This window comes from Micrasema longulum, unplaced genomic scaffold (genome assembly GCF_059751315.1).
Source record: "Micrasema longulum isolate JH-2025_06_02 unplaced genomic scaffold, ASM5975131v1 h1tg000544l, whole genome shotgun sequence".
NCBI classification, from domain to species: domain Eukaryota; kingdom Metazoa; phylum Arthropoda; class Insecta; order Trichoptera; family Brachycentridae; genus Micrasema; species Micrasema longulum.
In genome coordinates this window covers 34,850-53,002 of record NW_028277740.1, presented here as the reverse complement: position 1 = coordinate 53,002, position 18,153 = coordinate 34,850, and the positions used below count along the sequence as shown (strand labels likewise).

The window sequence follows — 18,153 nt, the reverse complement described above, 5'->3', positions numbered from 1 at the left end:
ACCTTTCTTGTTGTGCTCTGTGTGCCTGTTACAGACTTAAAAAAAGCAATTAATGGATCATGTTAAAAATACGAAAGAAAAATGAATAAATTTTAATTTTACACTTAAGCGCAAGGTTTAATAGTTAGGACAAAAGTGATACATTTAGCGGTTAAGATTGAAAAATGCAAAATAGTGACAGCGCATGCGTCAGATCATTTAACGTTTAAGGTGACATAAGCAATATGCCGTAAGGTGCAATTGCAACTTTTTGAAAAAATGTTGTCACTGAAAAACAAATATAATTGTTTAATTATTTTTTTTCATTATAGACATATTTTCCTGAAAAGGGGGTATCGGTATGTCGATAAAGCTAAACTTTGTAACACTTTGGTAGATAGAGGTAGTAAAAAAGTTAAGTACTCGTACAACACTGTCTCAATACATTCCGATGAATATGGCGTTTGTGATCGCTTCCCTTGTATACTAAATTCACAATGCGTTCACTGACAGACACTAACACATTAACACAGAGTTATTAATCGTTCGAATGGACTGTAAATGTGCTTTAAGATTACCTATTTTAACAATTTTTCATTTAAATATCAGAAAAAGGAAGTATTATACTATTACATCTTACACAATAAAAAACAGTAAAAATCTTCCATCTGTAAAATATTCTTCATATCAGTTGTAATATGTCAGTATTAACAGCTCTCTAAGAGGTTGAATCCGGTCCTTGTCAACAAAAATTTGGACAAACTCAAAACATTGTTAAGTAAAAATAAATGTGGTATTCTGAATAAAATTTCGTGACCCATAGAATGTAATAATAGAAAGCATTGTGATGTTCAACAATTTGATTAAATCGCTTGATTAATCATACTGACAAAGTTTGTTGACGCAAAAACCAAATAAGTAATTCGACCATTAATCCTTGCAAATTTGAGTATTTCATGACAATGTTAAATACTGGCTGACGAATCGCAATCATAATCCCTTTCTTCGCGTTCCTCTACCCCGACACGATTAAGGGGAAGAAAGGCCTTTTGTAATGGGATATGGGTATTGTTATGAGATTACTCTGGTGATACGGAATGGCGAATGTATTTATTTCTCCAGTAAAATGAAACTCTCCGCGTGTAAGAAGAACTATACTAAATGGTTTGGTTTACTAAAGCTCGCCATATTGTGCGTATATACTATAAACTATACACGTGTTTCGGAAGACGATCTGATGTTTTCTTTGAGCAAAATCATTGTTGGGAGACTTGTTAAAAACATAATTATATTTTGGAAACTAGCGATGTTTGTAACCAACCAACAGAAATAAGTCTGCCTCGTAGTGTCGTGGTTGGCACGTTCACCTCCCGTGCTTGAGGTCCAGGGTTCAATTTCTGGCAAGTTGGACGTGACGTGTATTTATTTTATTTATTTTATTTATTTTATTTATTTTATTTATTTTATTTATTTTATTTATTTTATTTATTTTATTTATTTTATTTATTTTATTTATTTTATTTATTTTATTTATTTTATTTATTTTATTTATTTTATTTATTTTATTTATTTTATTTATTTTATTTATTTTATTTATTTTATTTATTTTATTTATTTTATTTATTTTATTTATTTTATTTATTTTATTTATTTTATTTATTTTATTTATTTTATTTATTTCATTTATTTCATATATTTCATTTATTTCGTTTATTTCATTTATTTCGTTTATTTCGTTTATTTCGTTTATTTCGTTTATTTCGTTTATTTAGTTTATTTCGTTTATTTCATTTATTTCGTTTATTTCGTTTATTTCGTTTATTTCGTTTATTTCGTTTATTTTCTTTATTTTATTTATTTCATTTATTTCGTTTATTTCGTTTATTTCGTTTATTTCGTTTATTTCGTTTATTTTCTTTATTTTATTTATTTTATTAATTTTATTTATTTTATTTATTTCATTTATTTTATTTATGTTATTTATTTTATTTATTTTATTTATTTTATTTATTTTATTTATTTTATTTATTTTATTTATTTTATTTATTTTATTTATTTTATTTATTTTATTTATTTTCTTTATTTTCTTTATTTTTTTATTTTTTTTTTTATTATTTTTTTTTATTTATTTTTTTATTATTTATTTTTATTTTTTTTATTTATTTATTTTAAAGAAACAAATAGTCGACGGTGATTTAATAACATTTTTTTTAAATACAGTTTAAAGACAGACCAGCAAAGTTTCTAAATAAAAATCATACATATTATTCTATTGTGTTACAACAAAAGGATGTGTTTATGTGTATTTGTAAGTGTAAATGTGTGTTTATATGTATTAGTGTGGGAGTAAGTGTTCAGGAGGGTGCATCATTAAATAGTAAGTGGGATTGTATCGCAGCCAGAAATAAGAAGTCTTAATTTATTTTTAAATAAATTAAGGGGTATGTAAAATATATCAATAGATGAAAAAAAAAACATTATAATCAGAGCAAGAACGATAGGAGAAAGAGTGTTGTGCATAGTTAGTGCTACAGACTGGCAGATGGAATAAATACTTATTTCTTGTCACGTGAAAGGGGACATTAAGATTAATTTTGGAGGCAGGTAGAGCTACTTTATTGTTTAATAATTTATGTAAATAACATAATTTAGATACACTGCGTCTATTTTCAAGGGTAAAAAATCAATTTTGTTTGGCAGATTGGCTGTAAGTACAAAGCGTTTTATTGTTTTTATAGCCTAGGTATTTTTTAAATTTTCGTTGAACATTTTCAATCTTTGTTCCTGGATTGGCACCTGCAGCGTACGACGGATCACCATACCATCATGTAACTGGTTATCAAGATACGCTACAATACTGGGTGAGAATAGGAGAATGATTATGACGATGACTGAAATAATAAAATATTTATATTGTACTATTCATCATCATCATTATCCATTTAAAATTAATACTTTAAAAATAATAAACATAAAAATAATAAACTTAAAAACAATGTTTTATTACTTCCGGGAATCGAACCCAGAATCTCAAGCAGAGTTTCCTTTTTCAGGGTTTTTTACCTTAGAGCAGTCAACGAGTCGAAAACACTCGTCCGTGGTTCTATTTCACACCCAGAACTGAAAAAATCAAGAAATAATATTTTTAAATATGTAAGTAAAAACAAGCTATGTTATTCGATTAAGTTTGCTTTGACACGGACTATATATTTTTGCGCTAACTTATCTATATAGTTGATATTTTTTTTAATATTTTTTACAAATTTAATCGAATAACGTAGCTTGTTTTAACTTACATATTAAGAAAACATAATTTCTCGAATTATTACAGTTTTTTGGGTACGAATAATATTGTCGATATGAAATCGAAAAGTCAGTGATTTAATACTGATTGGTTGTCAACCCAAAAAACAATTTTTCAAAACCCACAAATTTCGCCATAAAAAAAAAATTTAGTCTTAAGCACAGTGAATTTCATATTATTACTTAAGTTGTATGTTAGATTTATGTGATATTGAAAATTCAAACAAAAATTATGTTTTTGAAATTAACAAAATAAAATTTCCGTCAAATAATTTCGTGTGTCGCTTGATTGAAGTTACTAGTATAATGTGTGTTACTCGTATTTTAAAAGTAATTTAGTTGAGGTTGCTTTTACTGTACATGACGTAAATAAATTGGCTCGTCAACTGTCTAGACTCGAAACAATGAGTTTTAATAAAGTTTTCAAAGAATTTTCACCAAAGGGATTATACGTTACTCAGTTAGCTGTTGTTGTTCTCATACTTTTATCATAGTTTGTAGTTGAACACATGTATAGTATATACGAGACTGCTTGCGGTTCACGGTTTTGCCAAAATAAATTGTTTTTGCTTATTATTACACCAAATTTCATATTTTATTTCATCTTTACTGGTTATAATTATGATTTGTTTACAATCAATTACACACAAACTGAACAATAATTAGATGTTATTATGTTTTTCTGTTCCTAGTTAGGTTTATGATGAGGTCCAAAAATTTACGAAATTAAGAGGAAGAGAGATAAATAAGAAATGTGGTGATATTTTTCTTTTCGATTTATTCTTTCTTAATGCGTACGCAATTTTCAGATCATTAAATTTATTCGTTTAAAAAAAATATAAGTACTTAAAAAAAAATATTTGTATTTCTTTTGAAAAAAGGCCTTGATTTCTTATTTAACTTCTTCATCACTTGTAAATTTGCGAATAAATATTTATCAGACGAGACTGGGTCAGGATTATATTGCCCTGCTAAGCCTAAAAGTCGTAACTGAAAAATTTCGTTTCGCGTTTTTTTTGCAACAGTTATTCGATAGCCTTACATATTTAGTTAACCAACAAGTCGTTCTGCTCCTCAAATATGAGATATTCTCTTGTAAAAAAAAAGGTATTAAAAAATCTGATCGAATAAGCTAATTTCTTATTATAACAGTAATCTCCTGTAAAATTTACAATTCAGCAGATACGACATGTCTGTAACACAAAAAAGTAGCCAGAAGTCTAACAAACCATGGAAAGACGGATGCTCGGTGTATGTCTAAGAGACAGAGTAAGAAAAGAAGAAATAAGGCGCCGAACCAGAGTCATGGATATCATGGATCGAGCAGTGAAATTGAAATGGCAGTGGGCAGGACACTCAGAATAATAAAGTGGAAACCATGGGCCACGGAAAAGATAGGTCGATGACATCGCCTCTATTAGTCAATCAATAAGATACGAGGGCGGATTGAAAATGAAGCTACCTAAGTAGGAAAAAAACTTTTTTTTTTTCGAAAACCATTTATTTCTTAACATAGTCTTCTTTTACTTTGACACACTTAGTAAGACTATATTCCAACTTTTTTATACCATCTGATAATGCGATTTCGGGAACCTCTCAAAACACGTGTTAGTTTTGGTAATCACTTCTTCGTTTGAGCTGAATCTTTTTCCTGCGAGCCATTTTTTCTAGTTTGGAAACAGGAAAAAGTCACTAGGAGCTAAATCTGGACCATAAAGTGGATGATCAACCAATTCGAAGTGTATTTTACGTAATTTTAGCATCGTATCTAATGCTGTGTAAACCGGTGCGTTGTTTTGAAGAAAGAGCACTTTTTTCTTCTTTAAATGTGGTCGTTTTTCCTTGATTGCATCATTCAATTGATCCAATAATGCACGATAATACTTTCCTGTGATTGTAAATCCTTTTAAAGATAATTGATGAGCAATATTCCGAGTGCATCCCAAAATACAGTGGTCACAACCTTGCCAGCTGATTTCACTGCCTTTGCCTTCTTTGGAGCACTTATACCAGCTTCCACCCATTGTTTCCATTGATTTTTGGTTTCATGTGTATATTGATGCATCCACGTTTCATTAACAGTTAATAATCGATGCCAAAAATCAACAGGATTACGCTTGATCATGTCCAAACACTGCTGTGAAGTGGTCTCTCGAACTCGTTTTTGTTCGACACTGAGCAAACGCGGCACCCATCTTGCCGATAGCTTTTTCATATCAAATGTTCAAAATGTTGAACACACGTTTATATGAGATGTTTACCATTTCAACAATCTCACGCAACTTCATTTGGCGATCATTCATAACTATATCGAGGATTTTCTTGATATTTTCTTCAGTAACCACCTCTTTTGCCTTTCTTGTTAATGGTATTGGCCGCGTTTAAATTCAGCAATCCAATATATTACCACGTAATCTGGCGGAACAAACTCACCGTAATGTTTATCGAGCTTTTTTTTTAATCTTTTTTGTCGTTTTTAGCACTGCATGAAATTCGCTTTTTTCCATTTTTCAAGAAACCCATAAGTTGTTTACTTCAAACGACTACAACAAATAAACTAAACTATGAATTTGGGTGACATTTTAACAGCTGCCGTTTGACAGACCGCAATTTGGAATACATAAATATTTTCTGTGTTTGTGATGCCATCTAGCGCTAGGTAGCTTCATGATCAATCCGCTTTCGTACCTCTATAATGCGATACCATGAACTTCTTGTAGGGTTGTCTGCTCTTTTTATGCCACTGTATGGAATTTTGCTTCAATTTAGGTTCATAATCATAAACTCACATTTTATTTCCGGTAACAATATGTTCCAACAATATGTTCCTTGTTGTCTTCGCAGAGGTCTAAAAAGTCCTTAGAATTCTCGATGCTATATTGCTTTTCAAGCGGCGCGGGGCATAAACTCTCTCGGCAGCTCGGCACCCACCTTGCACTGGACATACCAAGATGATGATGTTTGGTTCTCAAAATAAATAAAGATGGTACTTCTAATATTTCTGCTAGTACTTTTTTATTTAAGCGGATATCCACTTATACACGTCTTTCAACTTTTTTAATAAAGTTTGATGAAGTCGCCTCAAAAGACTGTCCAGGGGTGAAGTCATTTTCAATTGACTCTGTGCCATCTCTTAAAAAACTGCATTTCTCAAAATCGTTGTTATTCCAAGATAAGAGTCTTCATATACTGCTGACATATCTCTTTCGAAATGATATGCTCTGATTTATTCAGTTTAGTGAGAAATTAAATGACGGCTTGAATCTAAATTTTATCCATACTCGATATGCCTTCCGGATTGCCTCACCTATTAAGTTGAAACTTATAAACTGTTTACTTATTCATGTCAATACTTGGTACATATGCTAATGATTAGTCACACTATTTAGTCAAGTATACTTGTACCGGCAACCTTTCAACTCCGTGAATTTTCGGACCAAACCTCGTGCTATTATTTTGATATGATTCTAATAAAAAAACTGGTTTCACTTAGATAGGCAAACATTTTGTCATTTCAAAGATATAATTTTACAGAAGAGCCAATTACAGTTTTTTCTTTTTTTTTCGTTAATAAAAATATCTCATATGAACCTATTTATTATTTTGACGTAATTCTTACATAATGTTAATAAAATTTTCAAATACGAGATTTTTTATTAATTAAAAAAAGACTTAAGCTCTCTTATAAAGTTGCTACATGTCGCTTAGTAACTTTTTTCTTTCCACCGTCGATTTATTGTATTAAAATTAAATCAAATATATATACCAGATTTTAAACTTTATGTAAAGCAAATACATTATGTATGGCAAATTAATATTATAATTGATGTCTGATCATTCTATAACGATGACAGTTAAGCAATATAGTGACAATTCTAGGCAATTCGAAATTTGATGCTACTCGTATTATCTATATTTTTAATGAAAATAATAAATTCACCGAAGTGTAAAGAGCTATTTTGCAAAAATAATATTTTGTTATTTTATCAAACATCAATAATATAAATTATTTGATGTATTATAACATCATTGAGGTCCTGGGTTCAATAATTCCCGGCAGAGTGGACAAGAAATATTGATTTCAAAGGTTTTTTATACTGATGGTCGAACTAAACTGTATTTGTTATCCCAATGTAGTGCCCAGCCCTATTCATCACTGAAAGTTGTAGATTTTTTTTCTTATATTTACTTTGGTTGAAAAGTTTTCTCATCTGTGTTGAAATAATTAGTAAAAATACGTTTTTTTAAATATTTGAAAACACATAAAAAAAACACGTTTCCCAACGTTGTATTTTACAACATTTTTATAATACAATTAATAATATCCAATGGGTTTTTATCTGTAAAATGTATAATAAATGTACTGTTTTTTTATTATAAAAAAAAACTCAAAAAATATTCATTAAATCAAATTACTACTGTACGGTTCAATTGGTTACCTATAGGGAAAGACAAACAATTTTAACAAAAGAAGCATATTTACCATCAATAGAGATTCCCATCGATTGTGCCTGGAATCCTAACACTGAAAATATGGCGAAGCCAGCAAATATTGATGTTCCGAAATTCGCAAAAGACACGACAATGGCGTCGAAGTGACAATTGTTCCTGAAGTTATTGTAGGAAGCAAGTGTTATCAAAGAACCACATCCAACACCGAATGAATAGAAAATCTGAAATTAAAAATGAATATCAACACATGTGTCTTTACAAATATTATGTACTACGGACTTGCCTGGTGAATAAGACAAACTGAAAAAGAAACGCAAATATTATTATAAAAATGATTCCTGAAAACGTACGAAAAAAACAATAAAAAACGTTTTGATAAAAAAAACTACTTTGAACGATGTCACGACGACAAAAATAGGCAGAACGGATCGATAATAAGCGGAAGAGAACCTCTGACGTCCCACTCGGGGTTATTTCAGAAATACAAACCTTAAAAAAATCCTAGCGCCGATAATACGATAAACAATTTTTTTTTTAAATGCTTAGTTTGATAGTCTATTGCCAAATAAAAAAACCACTAAACTTCCTATTTGTTCAATATTTAATGCGTTACCACACAAAAAAATCTCTCCATTATATCGAGCAGTTTGGCATAAATTCGTCTTCAAATGCACAAAAGTAGAAGAGTACGATTTTCTGGTGTCCCGCCAGTCGCATTCATTCAAATAAAAATTACACAGAACATATTGAATGATAAGCTTTTTCTTGAAAACAGAATAATGAAATAATTATTTATCTTATTTAAAAAAGATGTTTTACTGTTACATGAATTTTGATGACATAGTTACAACTCAAAGTTGGTCAAATTCTGGAATCAAAGGTTCCACCGGTCACAATGGAATGCCTGTTTTACAAAAAAAGAGCATAACGGATCATTAAGGTACAACGTGTAGTCTGTAAAAATCTAAAAAGTTGGATTTTCAATAAAAAAAATGTAAATATTTTATTTTACTTTATTGCGTAATCTTTACATACTTCTTTACTTTTTAAAAAGAAACCATTTTTAGATATTTGTTCATGCAATTCCATACGTATTTATGACATATATGTAATCCATGTCAATATATTAATAATAATAAAAACATCTTAATGTCAAATGTAATTATTTTTATTTTGTATAATTGTGTTATTGAATACATAATAATATATGCCAAATGGAATAAAATATTTAAAAAAAAGTATTGACACAAAAACGAATCCATAATTACTAAGTATTGTTTATTTACACCAGGGCTGCATTCGAGCATGCATAAAGTATAAAAAATTGAAAGATCCTGTTTTCGGGAAGTAAAAAAGTTTATATTTCAACATCAACAATGAACATTCGTTTGTGGTGGATTCCAATCAGGTTTTTTCCATAAATTTCTTATACATTTCTTTTCGCTGGATTTTTACGAACAAAAAGATAACATTAACTCACGTTTATTATATTTTGAAAACGTATTCCTATCAGTACATCACTGTAACTAAGAAAAGCTTCGCAACCGCGCCGCTGGGCGTAGTTGCCGTTTACAAAATGTAATATTTACATTTGAATATCAACTGTTTTTTTCTTTGTTAATCACTAATGAACAAATATGATATTTACCAATGAAAAGTTTCACAATCCTTTTTACATTGTTTATCCGAAGGGTTTTTACATATTTTTATGACACAAGCAGTCATTTTTGTTTTGATTCTGAACGTCACGCCTAGCTGGCGTCGAAGAACGACTAAATACGCGTTGGGCATGAATGAGCGTTTGGGCATGAGTTAAGTGTCATCATTTTTGCTCGGGGCAAATCTATGTTTTAATGTCAGTGTATTCACAAGAATTTTTATTTTCTACTTGCAATCATATTTAAACTAATTTATCGAATTCTTATAAATCGAAAGTATAGTTTATTTCATTAGTGTTTTCCCTGGTTCCACTAATTAACCTATCAACGTCCCCTCTTTCCCTTTTATCGCCCTAAACTCAATTGCATTTGTGAAATGGCAAAATGCACTTTGAGGCAAACCAAATTAGGAGCAGGGCCTCGATTATGATGGAAAAATAAAGACGTCATACCTTCACCTTGACGGTATAGTTGAAAATAAATTCCCTCGAGCGATTATAAAGATATACTACCGACTCCCCACCTTCAAATTTCGGGTAGGTACATCGATATGAATGAAGGGGAAGCGTACGTCCATGTACACATATCTACGCTGTAAAATGACAAAGCTTCAGTATGACGTCGTAGTTGAAGATAAAAGTCTCCCGACCAACTACAAAGGTATAGTATCCCACACCATCAAGTTTTGATGTAAGTTCATAATTTTATACCGAGGAGTCTAGGACCCCTCAATACGTTTATCTACGCATTAAAAGTGTCAACATTTTTGTTTCACCGACCAATTTTTCCTTTAATTATGATTTATTAAGAATTTTAATCGTTTTGAGGTTGGCACTTTTTTCTTAAAAGCCTATTAAAAAAATGAGAGAGAAATAAGTAAGTTTTGAAGTCGAATTAAATTCCGACATAACTGTTACTTTAATAAAACGAACGCCTAGATGTGAAAGTAATGTCGCTAGGTTCTCTCCTATTAACAAATAAAAGTATCTAGGCGTCAGACACAGATTACATGCGTCGGAAAGTTACCACTCTAAAAAAATAATTTAGTATTACATTTTTTCCATCTGTTTTACTATCTTTCCGAGTGTATGTATCGAGACGTTATAGGAGCCGGCTTTGTAGTCGATTGATACAAATCGGTAGATACATACAGACGATCGCTAAGCGTAAGATTTCCAAAAGTCATGCAAAATTCATGTTCAAGCGAGCATTTTTTGTTTGAATTGGGATTTGTTGGAGTTTATAATCGCTTTGAAGTGAGCACTTTTTATTACAGATGCCTATTCAAAATATAAATAAAAACTATTTAAAATGTCAATGACGTAAAAAACGCGGACTAATTGTTTGCGGTCATTCCATTGGCTTGTTTCGATCATATGATGTCGATATGACAAGTAGGTAGAACATACCGAGGTAAGATACAGATAGTACAGAAGTTAAGTATATCGTCTCGATATATACAGATGAAGATAGCGTCCATCATCAAGGCACTGATATTGAGCTCGTGTCGAACCTTGCTTACAATCTGGCCGCAAATGTAATACATTTAAAAATTGGTCGTTGTTTATCGGAGTTAATAAAACTAAATTGTGATCTTAAACTCATCACATTCCATGGTAGATATGTATAAGATTATTTCAAACTATTTTGAAAATATAATATATCAGATTTTTCGATAATTTTGTATTTTTTTACTGGGCTACGACAGGCCAAAATGCTCAATTACCGTGGTGAATTACAGCTCAGAACACCAGGCTTGAAAAAAAGTAAATGAGGTGATCTCGCCGGGGATCTAACTCGTAATCCTCCATGCGTTAGGCAAACGTCTCAGCCCTTTAATCACGGGTGCCGCCTTATTTTCTTGCAGTTCCATGATAGAGTTTTTATTGAATCATTCGTTATATAAAAAAATAGTATTTACACAACCATACCCCAGAGAAGTACTATTAATAATGAACTAACATCTTGAGTGACTCCTCGCAATAGGAGTGCCGTCAGCATGACGTAAGAGACTAACCTGTGAAGCGGCGCGGCGTCCCCTCACACATCGGTTCAGAGCAGTGTCCCACTGCAGGGTGGTTTCGTACAAAATACCATCCACCGCTCCATCCAGAGTGACTCCTCGCACCAAGAGTGCCGTCAGCATGACGTAAAGAACTAACCTGTGAAGCGGCGTCCCCCCACACGTCTGTGTTGAGCAGAGTGTCCCACTGCGGGGAGATGTAGTACAGTATACCATCTACGGCTCCATCCAGAGTGACTCCTCGCACCAGGAGTGCTGTCAGCATGATGTAAGGAAACAGCGCGGTGAAGTATACCACCTTGCCGGCACTTTGGACGCCCTGAATAACATAAGATGGACGCCATTACTTACACATTATTTAACACTCAACCAAATGCCGATTTCATATCTGTCGTACGAATCCATACAACACAATAAAATTAGGATGGATTGATTTTTATTATAACATGTTTTGTTACTTTTGTTTGTTAAGTGGCTACTTTCGGGTAAAAATCCAGCAAAAAATAATCAAGTGAAGATTAGTTGGCCTCACGATGTACCGGTAAGTGCCATTAAATAAATAAATGTAGTAATATATAATTTTTTTTAAATCAATCCTCCCATGTAATTTTACCATATTGTGCAGATTTGCACAATTCGTCCGAAATAGGCTTGTAACTAAAAAAATGCTTAACATTATCTTTTCACTTGCACTTATTCAGTAACTTAAAAAGTTGTAATTATAAATGAGAAAAACTCTCTAGAAACTAAATTTTTACAATATTTTATGGCAACAATGTTTTGAGTTTGTCCAAATTTTTGTAGGCAAAGACTGGATTTTAACCGTTAGGGAGCTGTTTATATCAACACATTACAACAGAGATAAAGAACTTTTTAAAGAAGGGAAAGAAGAAGGAATTTCAATAACATTGACATATTTAACTGTAGTAAACTCACTTTTAAAACAAAAATTAAAAAACTATTACATGAAAAAGATTATGTTTCTTTATAAAAAAAAATATTTTTACATTATAAATTTTAGTTGTTTTTATTCACTCGTATCAAACACACACTCATCCTGTCCATAAACCTACCCTCACACCCATATACACTTTTACACATATTCACATACCTACCAAAACTACACTCCACTTTTTTATACACGCATTCTCACACAAAAAACTCGCACACATGCACTGCTATGAATTAATATCTAACTGAACTGGATTTTCATAATTGTATTTATGTGGAAAACTGATTAGGCTCAATTTTATGTTTTTTTTACAATGTTGTGTATATTTTTTTGTATTGCTGTTGTTTTTCTGAATAAACAAAATGAAATAAATTAATTAATTAAAAGTCTAGGCATCTACAGGGCTTATAACCTGCCATTGACTAGTTTATGTGGCCACACAAACGTCAACATTGAAAGCATCCACCACATACCCGAATCCGTTTTAAAGACTAAATGTCTTTTTTCGGATTCATACAAGCAAGCAATTTTTTTTTGTACAAACGTTAACAGACGGAAAAATCGAAAGAATATAGGTGTTCAAATATAGGCAGAATGGTAACTGTTAAACAGAAAGTGGCCACTGAAACCAGCCAACATGGTATAAGCCCTGTGGATGCCTAGACTTTTATATTATTTTCTCTAAAAAAATCTTCGTGTCTGTTGTAAAATGTTTATTTTACATATAATAAGAAGTTTGCATTTCACGTCATTTTTAATTTACGTTTATCCTAATATTACTTGTTTTCTAGGCAAGCATTCAAATGTCAGACCACAATTTCAACGCTCAGAGTGTAAATATATATGAAAAGAAAAATATAACTTTAAAACGAAATTTATTTGTTCCAGAAAAAAATATCCTTAAAATGATAGATATCCCAAATGGTGGGTGACAGCATAAAGAATTAACCCAAAAAATAAGCAGTCTCTATAGAAACTCCTTTATGGTTTGTGTATACAAAGATAGCTTCTGTCAGGATCTTTAGTCCTTAAAAGGGTTTGATGTCATCGCGAGAAAGTGCCAACTGGTGTAAATAAAAATAAATAAAAACGTCCATGCCTCAATCTCTCGTGTAAAAAGACACAAAAAAGCATCGGATCCAGCATTATTACTCGATTTATTTCAATTTATAGTATGTCGGGTTATCAATCAAAGTCACAACCGAAACTTCTGTTTAGGCAAACTAATAAGTACTTATCTTCCTATTGGTGCCATTTAAATATAAATAGAACATTGGGAACTAAGGATTCGTCAATTATCTTCTACAGATTCTAAGTAACTTTACGAACATTATTAACCTGAAAAAGTAAACGATTCAGTAGGTAGTAATAAAATCAATATATTGCTGCTCTTACTATAATGTGTCATTAATTTTGAAGATGTTTTTTAAATTGACCTAAATTTATTGTCTTATATTTCACTTAAAGATTCTTCTCATCGTTTCTTTGAATCCCTTAAAATAAATATGTGTATATTTATGTTTTTCCTTTTTTTTAAAAAATGTTATTACTATTTTATTTTAGTTTTACATCTGAGCATATTTTTCATTCTTTATTTTTAATTACTCTAACAAATTTTCTTCATTTTTTAAATTATTTCCATTTGTAAATACTCACTACAAACTACAAACTTTAAAATATTTTTTTTTTACTTAAATTTTAATTTTTAAACAACTTTCATTTATGTTTTTCTTTTTCCTTCTCTTTTTTATACTTTCATAATTAACCTTACAAATAATTGCTTTTTAATATGGAAACTTCACTGGTCCATTAGAATTAAGTCTAATTGTGTAAAATATTAAACTTTGTAACTGTACTGTGTGTTTCCTGAATAAAAGAAAATAAAAAAAATAGAACTTGATTAAAAAATTTTTGAGCAGATTGTCAAGACTTCTTTTTGCCATTCCTTTTTAATTCTATCAGAAAAAATAAAACTGAAAATCAAATAGAATCGTATTGTGTTAATTTTTTTCAGGAAAAATACAAAATAAATATATGCTTAACACTTTTTATCCCGGAGCCGTGTAAACACGTGATTATATAACCACGCGTTGTGTCCCGGTCCTGTGTTTTCACGTGGTTTACCAGCTGTCTAAAAAGGTGCATTTTATTGACATCTAGTGACTTTTATAAGTACTTTTTTGCTGCTGATAAACTACGTGAAAACACGGGACCGGGACACAACCCGTGGTTATTATAATTACGTGCTTACACGGCTCCGGGATACAAAGCACAAAAAAGAGTGATATTTGTATATGTGCGAACATTGCAATGTGGCTCTTCATAAAGGCCAATGTTGGCAAAACCATCATACAAAAATGACTTATTATCAGTATTTTCATAACTATGACACTTTTAAGAAACCCTTTGCAAAGAATGAAATTTCACAGAAATGGGCCGGGCACAGCGAAAATTCTATGTGTATTCGGCGGGTACTCAAAGTGTTAAAATATATATCTACGTACATCATTACAACATGGAACATTATATAATTACAACAGTTAAATAAAAAAAAATTTAAAAAAAAATTTTCGTGTTGTTGCGGACTTTTAATCAGGAGGTCCGAGTCCAAGGTATAAACCTAATTCTACCACAATGTATTTCTTATTTCCACACATTTATTTATGACTAGTAAAAAAAATCCCCAAAAAAATATTTGGGTTGATCATAAGAATGCAAACATATTTTATTTATTGAGTTTATCATTCATATACTCGGCGCCCAGTGCCTTTTACCTTACAGAATTACATATTTAATATAATATTAACTCTTAAATAAAACGTGAAAATAAAAGTATTTTGTTTCATTAATACTATGACATGGCAGTTTCCTATAAAGAATATGCTTTTCTTTAATAAAATGAACAAAGAAAATAAAACATGCAGTCAGGAATACAAGAAAGAAGTAAAAAGTTATATTTATATTTATTTTTTTTGTAATTTATATGTTTTCCTAAAAATACTAATAATTAGAAACAAAATTAACAAACGATTGTAAGACGTCTTTCCCTATTATGCACACGAGAATTGTTTTTCTTTTATGTAATGGAAAACGTTAATGTAATTATGTGTATTAAATTAATTTTTAAAAATGTATTTAGTAGTAATATTATATACCTGTATTTGTTATCTGAATAAAAAAATATTAAAAAAAGATGGATTATAAAAATAAAAAAGAATTTGAACAATGTGTACATTTAAAATTTTAAAAAGAAAAGGATTTTTCCATTTTTTAAGAGGTACGAAAACTAATTATATAAAATACAAAAAGCAATAAAATCAATAAAATCTGAAAAGATAGTAATATTATTTAAAAAATTAATCATTTAAAAATAAAGTATACACGTAAATATGGTACACAATAAATAGTACCCATACAAAATTAAATATAGAAACCATTATAATTTAACAAATGTGAATTACCATTCGTATTCTTAATCGAACTTTTTGTTTGGTTTAGAAATGAATATTCAAAAAACAAAGATTATGAGTCCAACAGGACGAGACATTTTCACTAACGATAATAAAATCGAAGTGGTTGATGAATACATTTATCTAGGACACAAAGTTAAATTTGGTAAAGATAACCAGATAGCGGAGTTACCAATAAGAAGAGAAAATAAACAAGTCCCTATATGCTTAAAAATACAAGTATATGAATCGTGCTTATTGCCGGTGACAACATATAGACTAGAAACCATGTCTATAACACAAAAAAGTAGCCAGAAATTAAAATGCACGCAACGATCCATAGAAAGACGGATGCTCGGTGTGTGTCTAAGAGAAAGAATAAGAAATGAAGAAACAAGGCGGAGATGTAAAGATCCCATGTAAAGATAACAATCTTAAATAAATTCAATAAATATATAATTTTTCTTTTCTCAGTTTGTTAAAACAAATTTAAAATATTTAATATAATATTATTGTTATCAAAAACATTTTTCACTTTGTGGTATGACATTTTACACTTATATGTTTATAAATTTGTATAAACCACTTTAACTTCGATCGGTTTCGAGGTTACTACCTCAATAATGGTTATGAACCAAATTTAATTGACTTAATTGAATTAAAAACTTAAAATAAACTATAGGAAAAAATACTTATATAGTTCCCAAAATATTTCTAACAATAGTGAGAATTGGCGTAGAATTTTGTACATTAACTCATTTTCTAATAATATCGCTCAAATTTCACCTAACAATATTAGGCCAGCTTTTTATACCAATAATAATATTTACATATTAAAACAGAGATGAAGAACATTTCAGAAAAGGTAATATAGAAGTCTAGGCATCTACAGAGCTTATGACCTGTCATTGGCTGGTTTAAAGGGAAATTTTACACACTGTGTAACATTCACCATTCTGCCCATATTTGAACATCTATATTCCTTCAATTATTTCATCTGTTGATGTTTGTGAAGTGGCCACTTAAACCAGCCAATGACAGGTCATAAGCTCTGTAGATGCCTAGACTTATGTTTTACCTTTTCTGAAATGTTCTTCATCTCTGTTTTAATGTGTTAATGTTATCAGCTCCCCAGGGAGTTGAATCCAGTCCTTGTTTACAAAAATTTGGACAAACTCAAAATATTAGTAAAATATTATCAAATTGTAAAGATAAGGATGATAAATTAAATCATTCGGGAATTTATAAATTAAATTGTTTAAATTGCCCAAATTTCTATTTTGGATAAACTTCACGGAAATTTAAAGTTAGAATCAAAGAAGATATAAGATGTCTGATAATAATTTTTTAGAATTTACAAATCATCTTATATCCGAAAACCATGATTTTAATCAAGGAACGGGTGTAGAAATTTTGCATGTCAATAAAAATGGTTTTCATTTAGACAATTCAGAACAATTAGAAATTAGTACAGCCATTAATCAAAAACTTCAAATAATAAATAATCAATTAAATTTAAATTCGTTTCCTCTTTTGAAAATATTCCCTTTATAATTCATTTTGTCTTCTTTCTCTCTCTTTCTTTTATTTTTCTGTCTCTTTCATACAATATTTTATAATATAAATAGCAACGCGAGTAATTGCAAGTTGGTTTTAATCCTGACCATCGTCAGGAATTATCGAGGTTACTAGCTGATGAGGTAGTAACCTGGATAAACCGGTCGAAGTATAACCCTAAATTTAAGTGGTTTATACAAATTTATAAACATATAAATAAATAAATAAATAAATAAATAAATAAATAAATAAATAAATAAATAAATAAATAAATAAATAAATAAATAAATAAATAAATAAATAAATAAATAAATAAATAAATAAATAAATAAATAAATAAATAAATAAATAAATAAATAAATAAATAAATAAATAAATAAATAAATAAATAAATAAATAAATAAATAAATAAATAAATAAATAAATAAATAAATAAATAAATAAATAAATAAATAAATAAATAAATAAATAAATAAATAAATAAATAAATAAATAAGAGTAAGAAACGTGACCAAGGAGAAAGTATGGGTTGTACAGAGTGGATTTATGAATGGAAGAGGATGTATGGATCAAATATTTGCATTACGCAATATGACAGAAAAGTTTTTGGCGAAAAACCAGAAGCTTTTTTGCGCTTTTGTTGATTTGCAAAAAGCATTTGATCGAGTTGATAGGAAAAAATTATGGATGGTTCTATCGGAGTATGGAGTGAGTGACAACCTTGTCCGCGCTATTGCTTCCTTGTACAAAGATAGTGTAGCGTGTGTAAGGGTAAATGGG

General features: G+C 29.8%; 1 protein-coding gene across 1 annotated transcript in view; it reads right to left on the bottom strand.

Moving 5' to 3' along the window:
* The window catches only part of LOC148280766 (sodium- and chloride-dependent glycine transporter 1-like), a gene marked incomplete at its 5' end in the record, with an annotated part of 63,233 nt that overhangs the window by 22,012 nt on the left and 23,068 nt on the right, over positions 1 to 18,153 (bottom strand). Inside the window, 2 exons of the mRNA XM_088227844.1 lie at positions 7,766 to 7,955; positions 11,555 to 11,734. Coding sequence (XP_088083970.1) covers positions 7,766 to 7,955; positions 11,555 to 11,734 — 370 coding nt within the window. The remainder of the gene's footprint in view (positions 1 to 7,765; positions 7,956 to 11,554; positions 11,735 to 18,153) is intronic.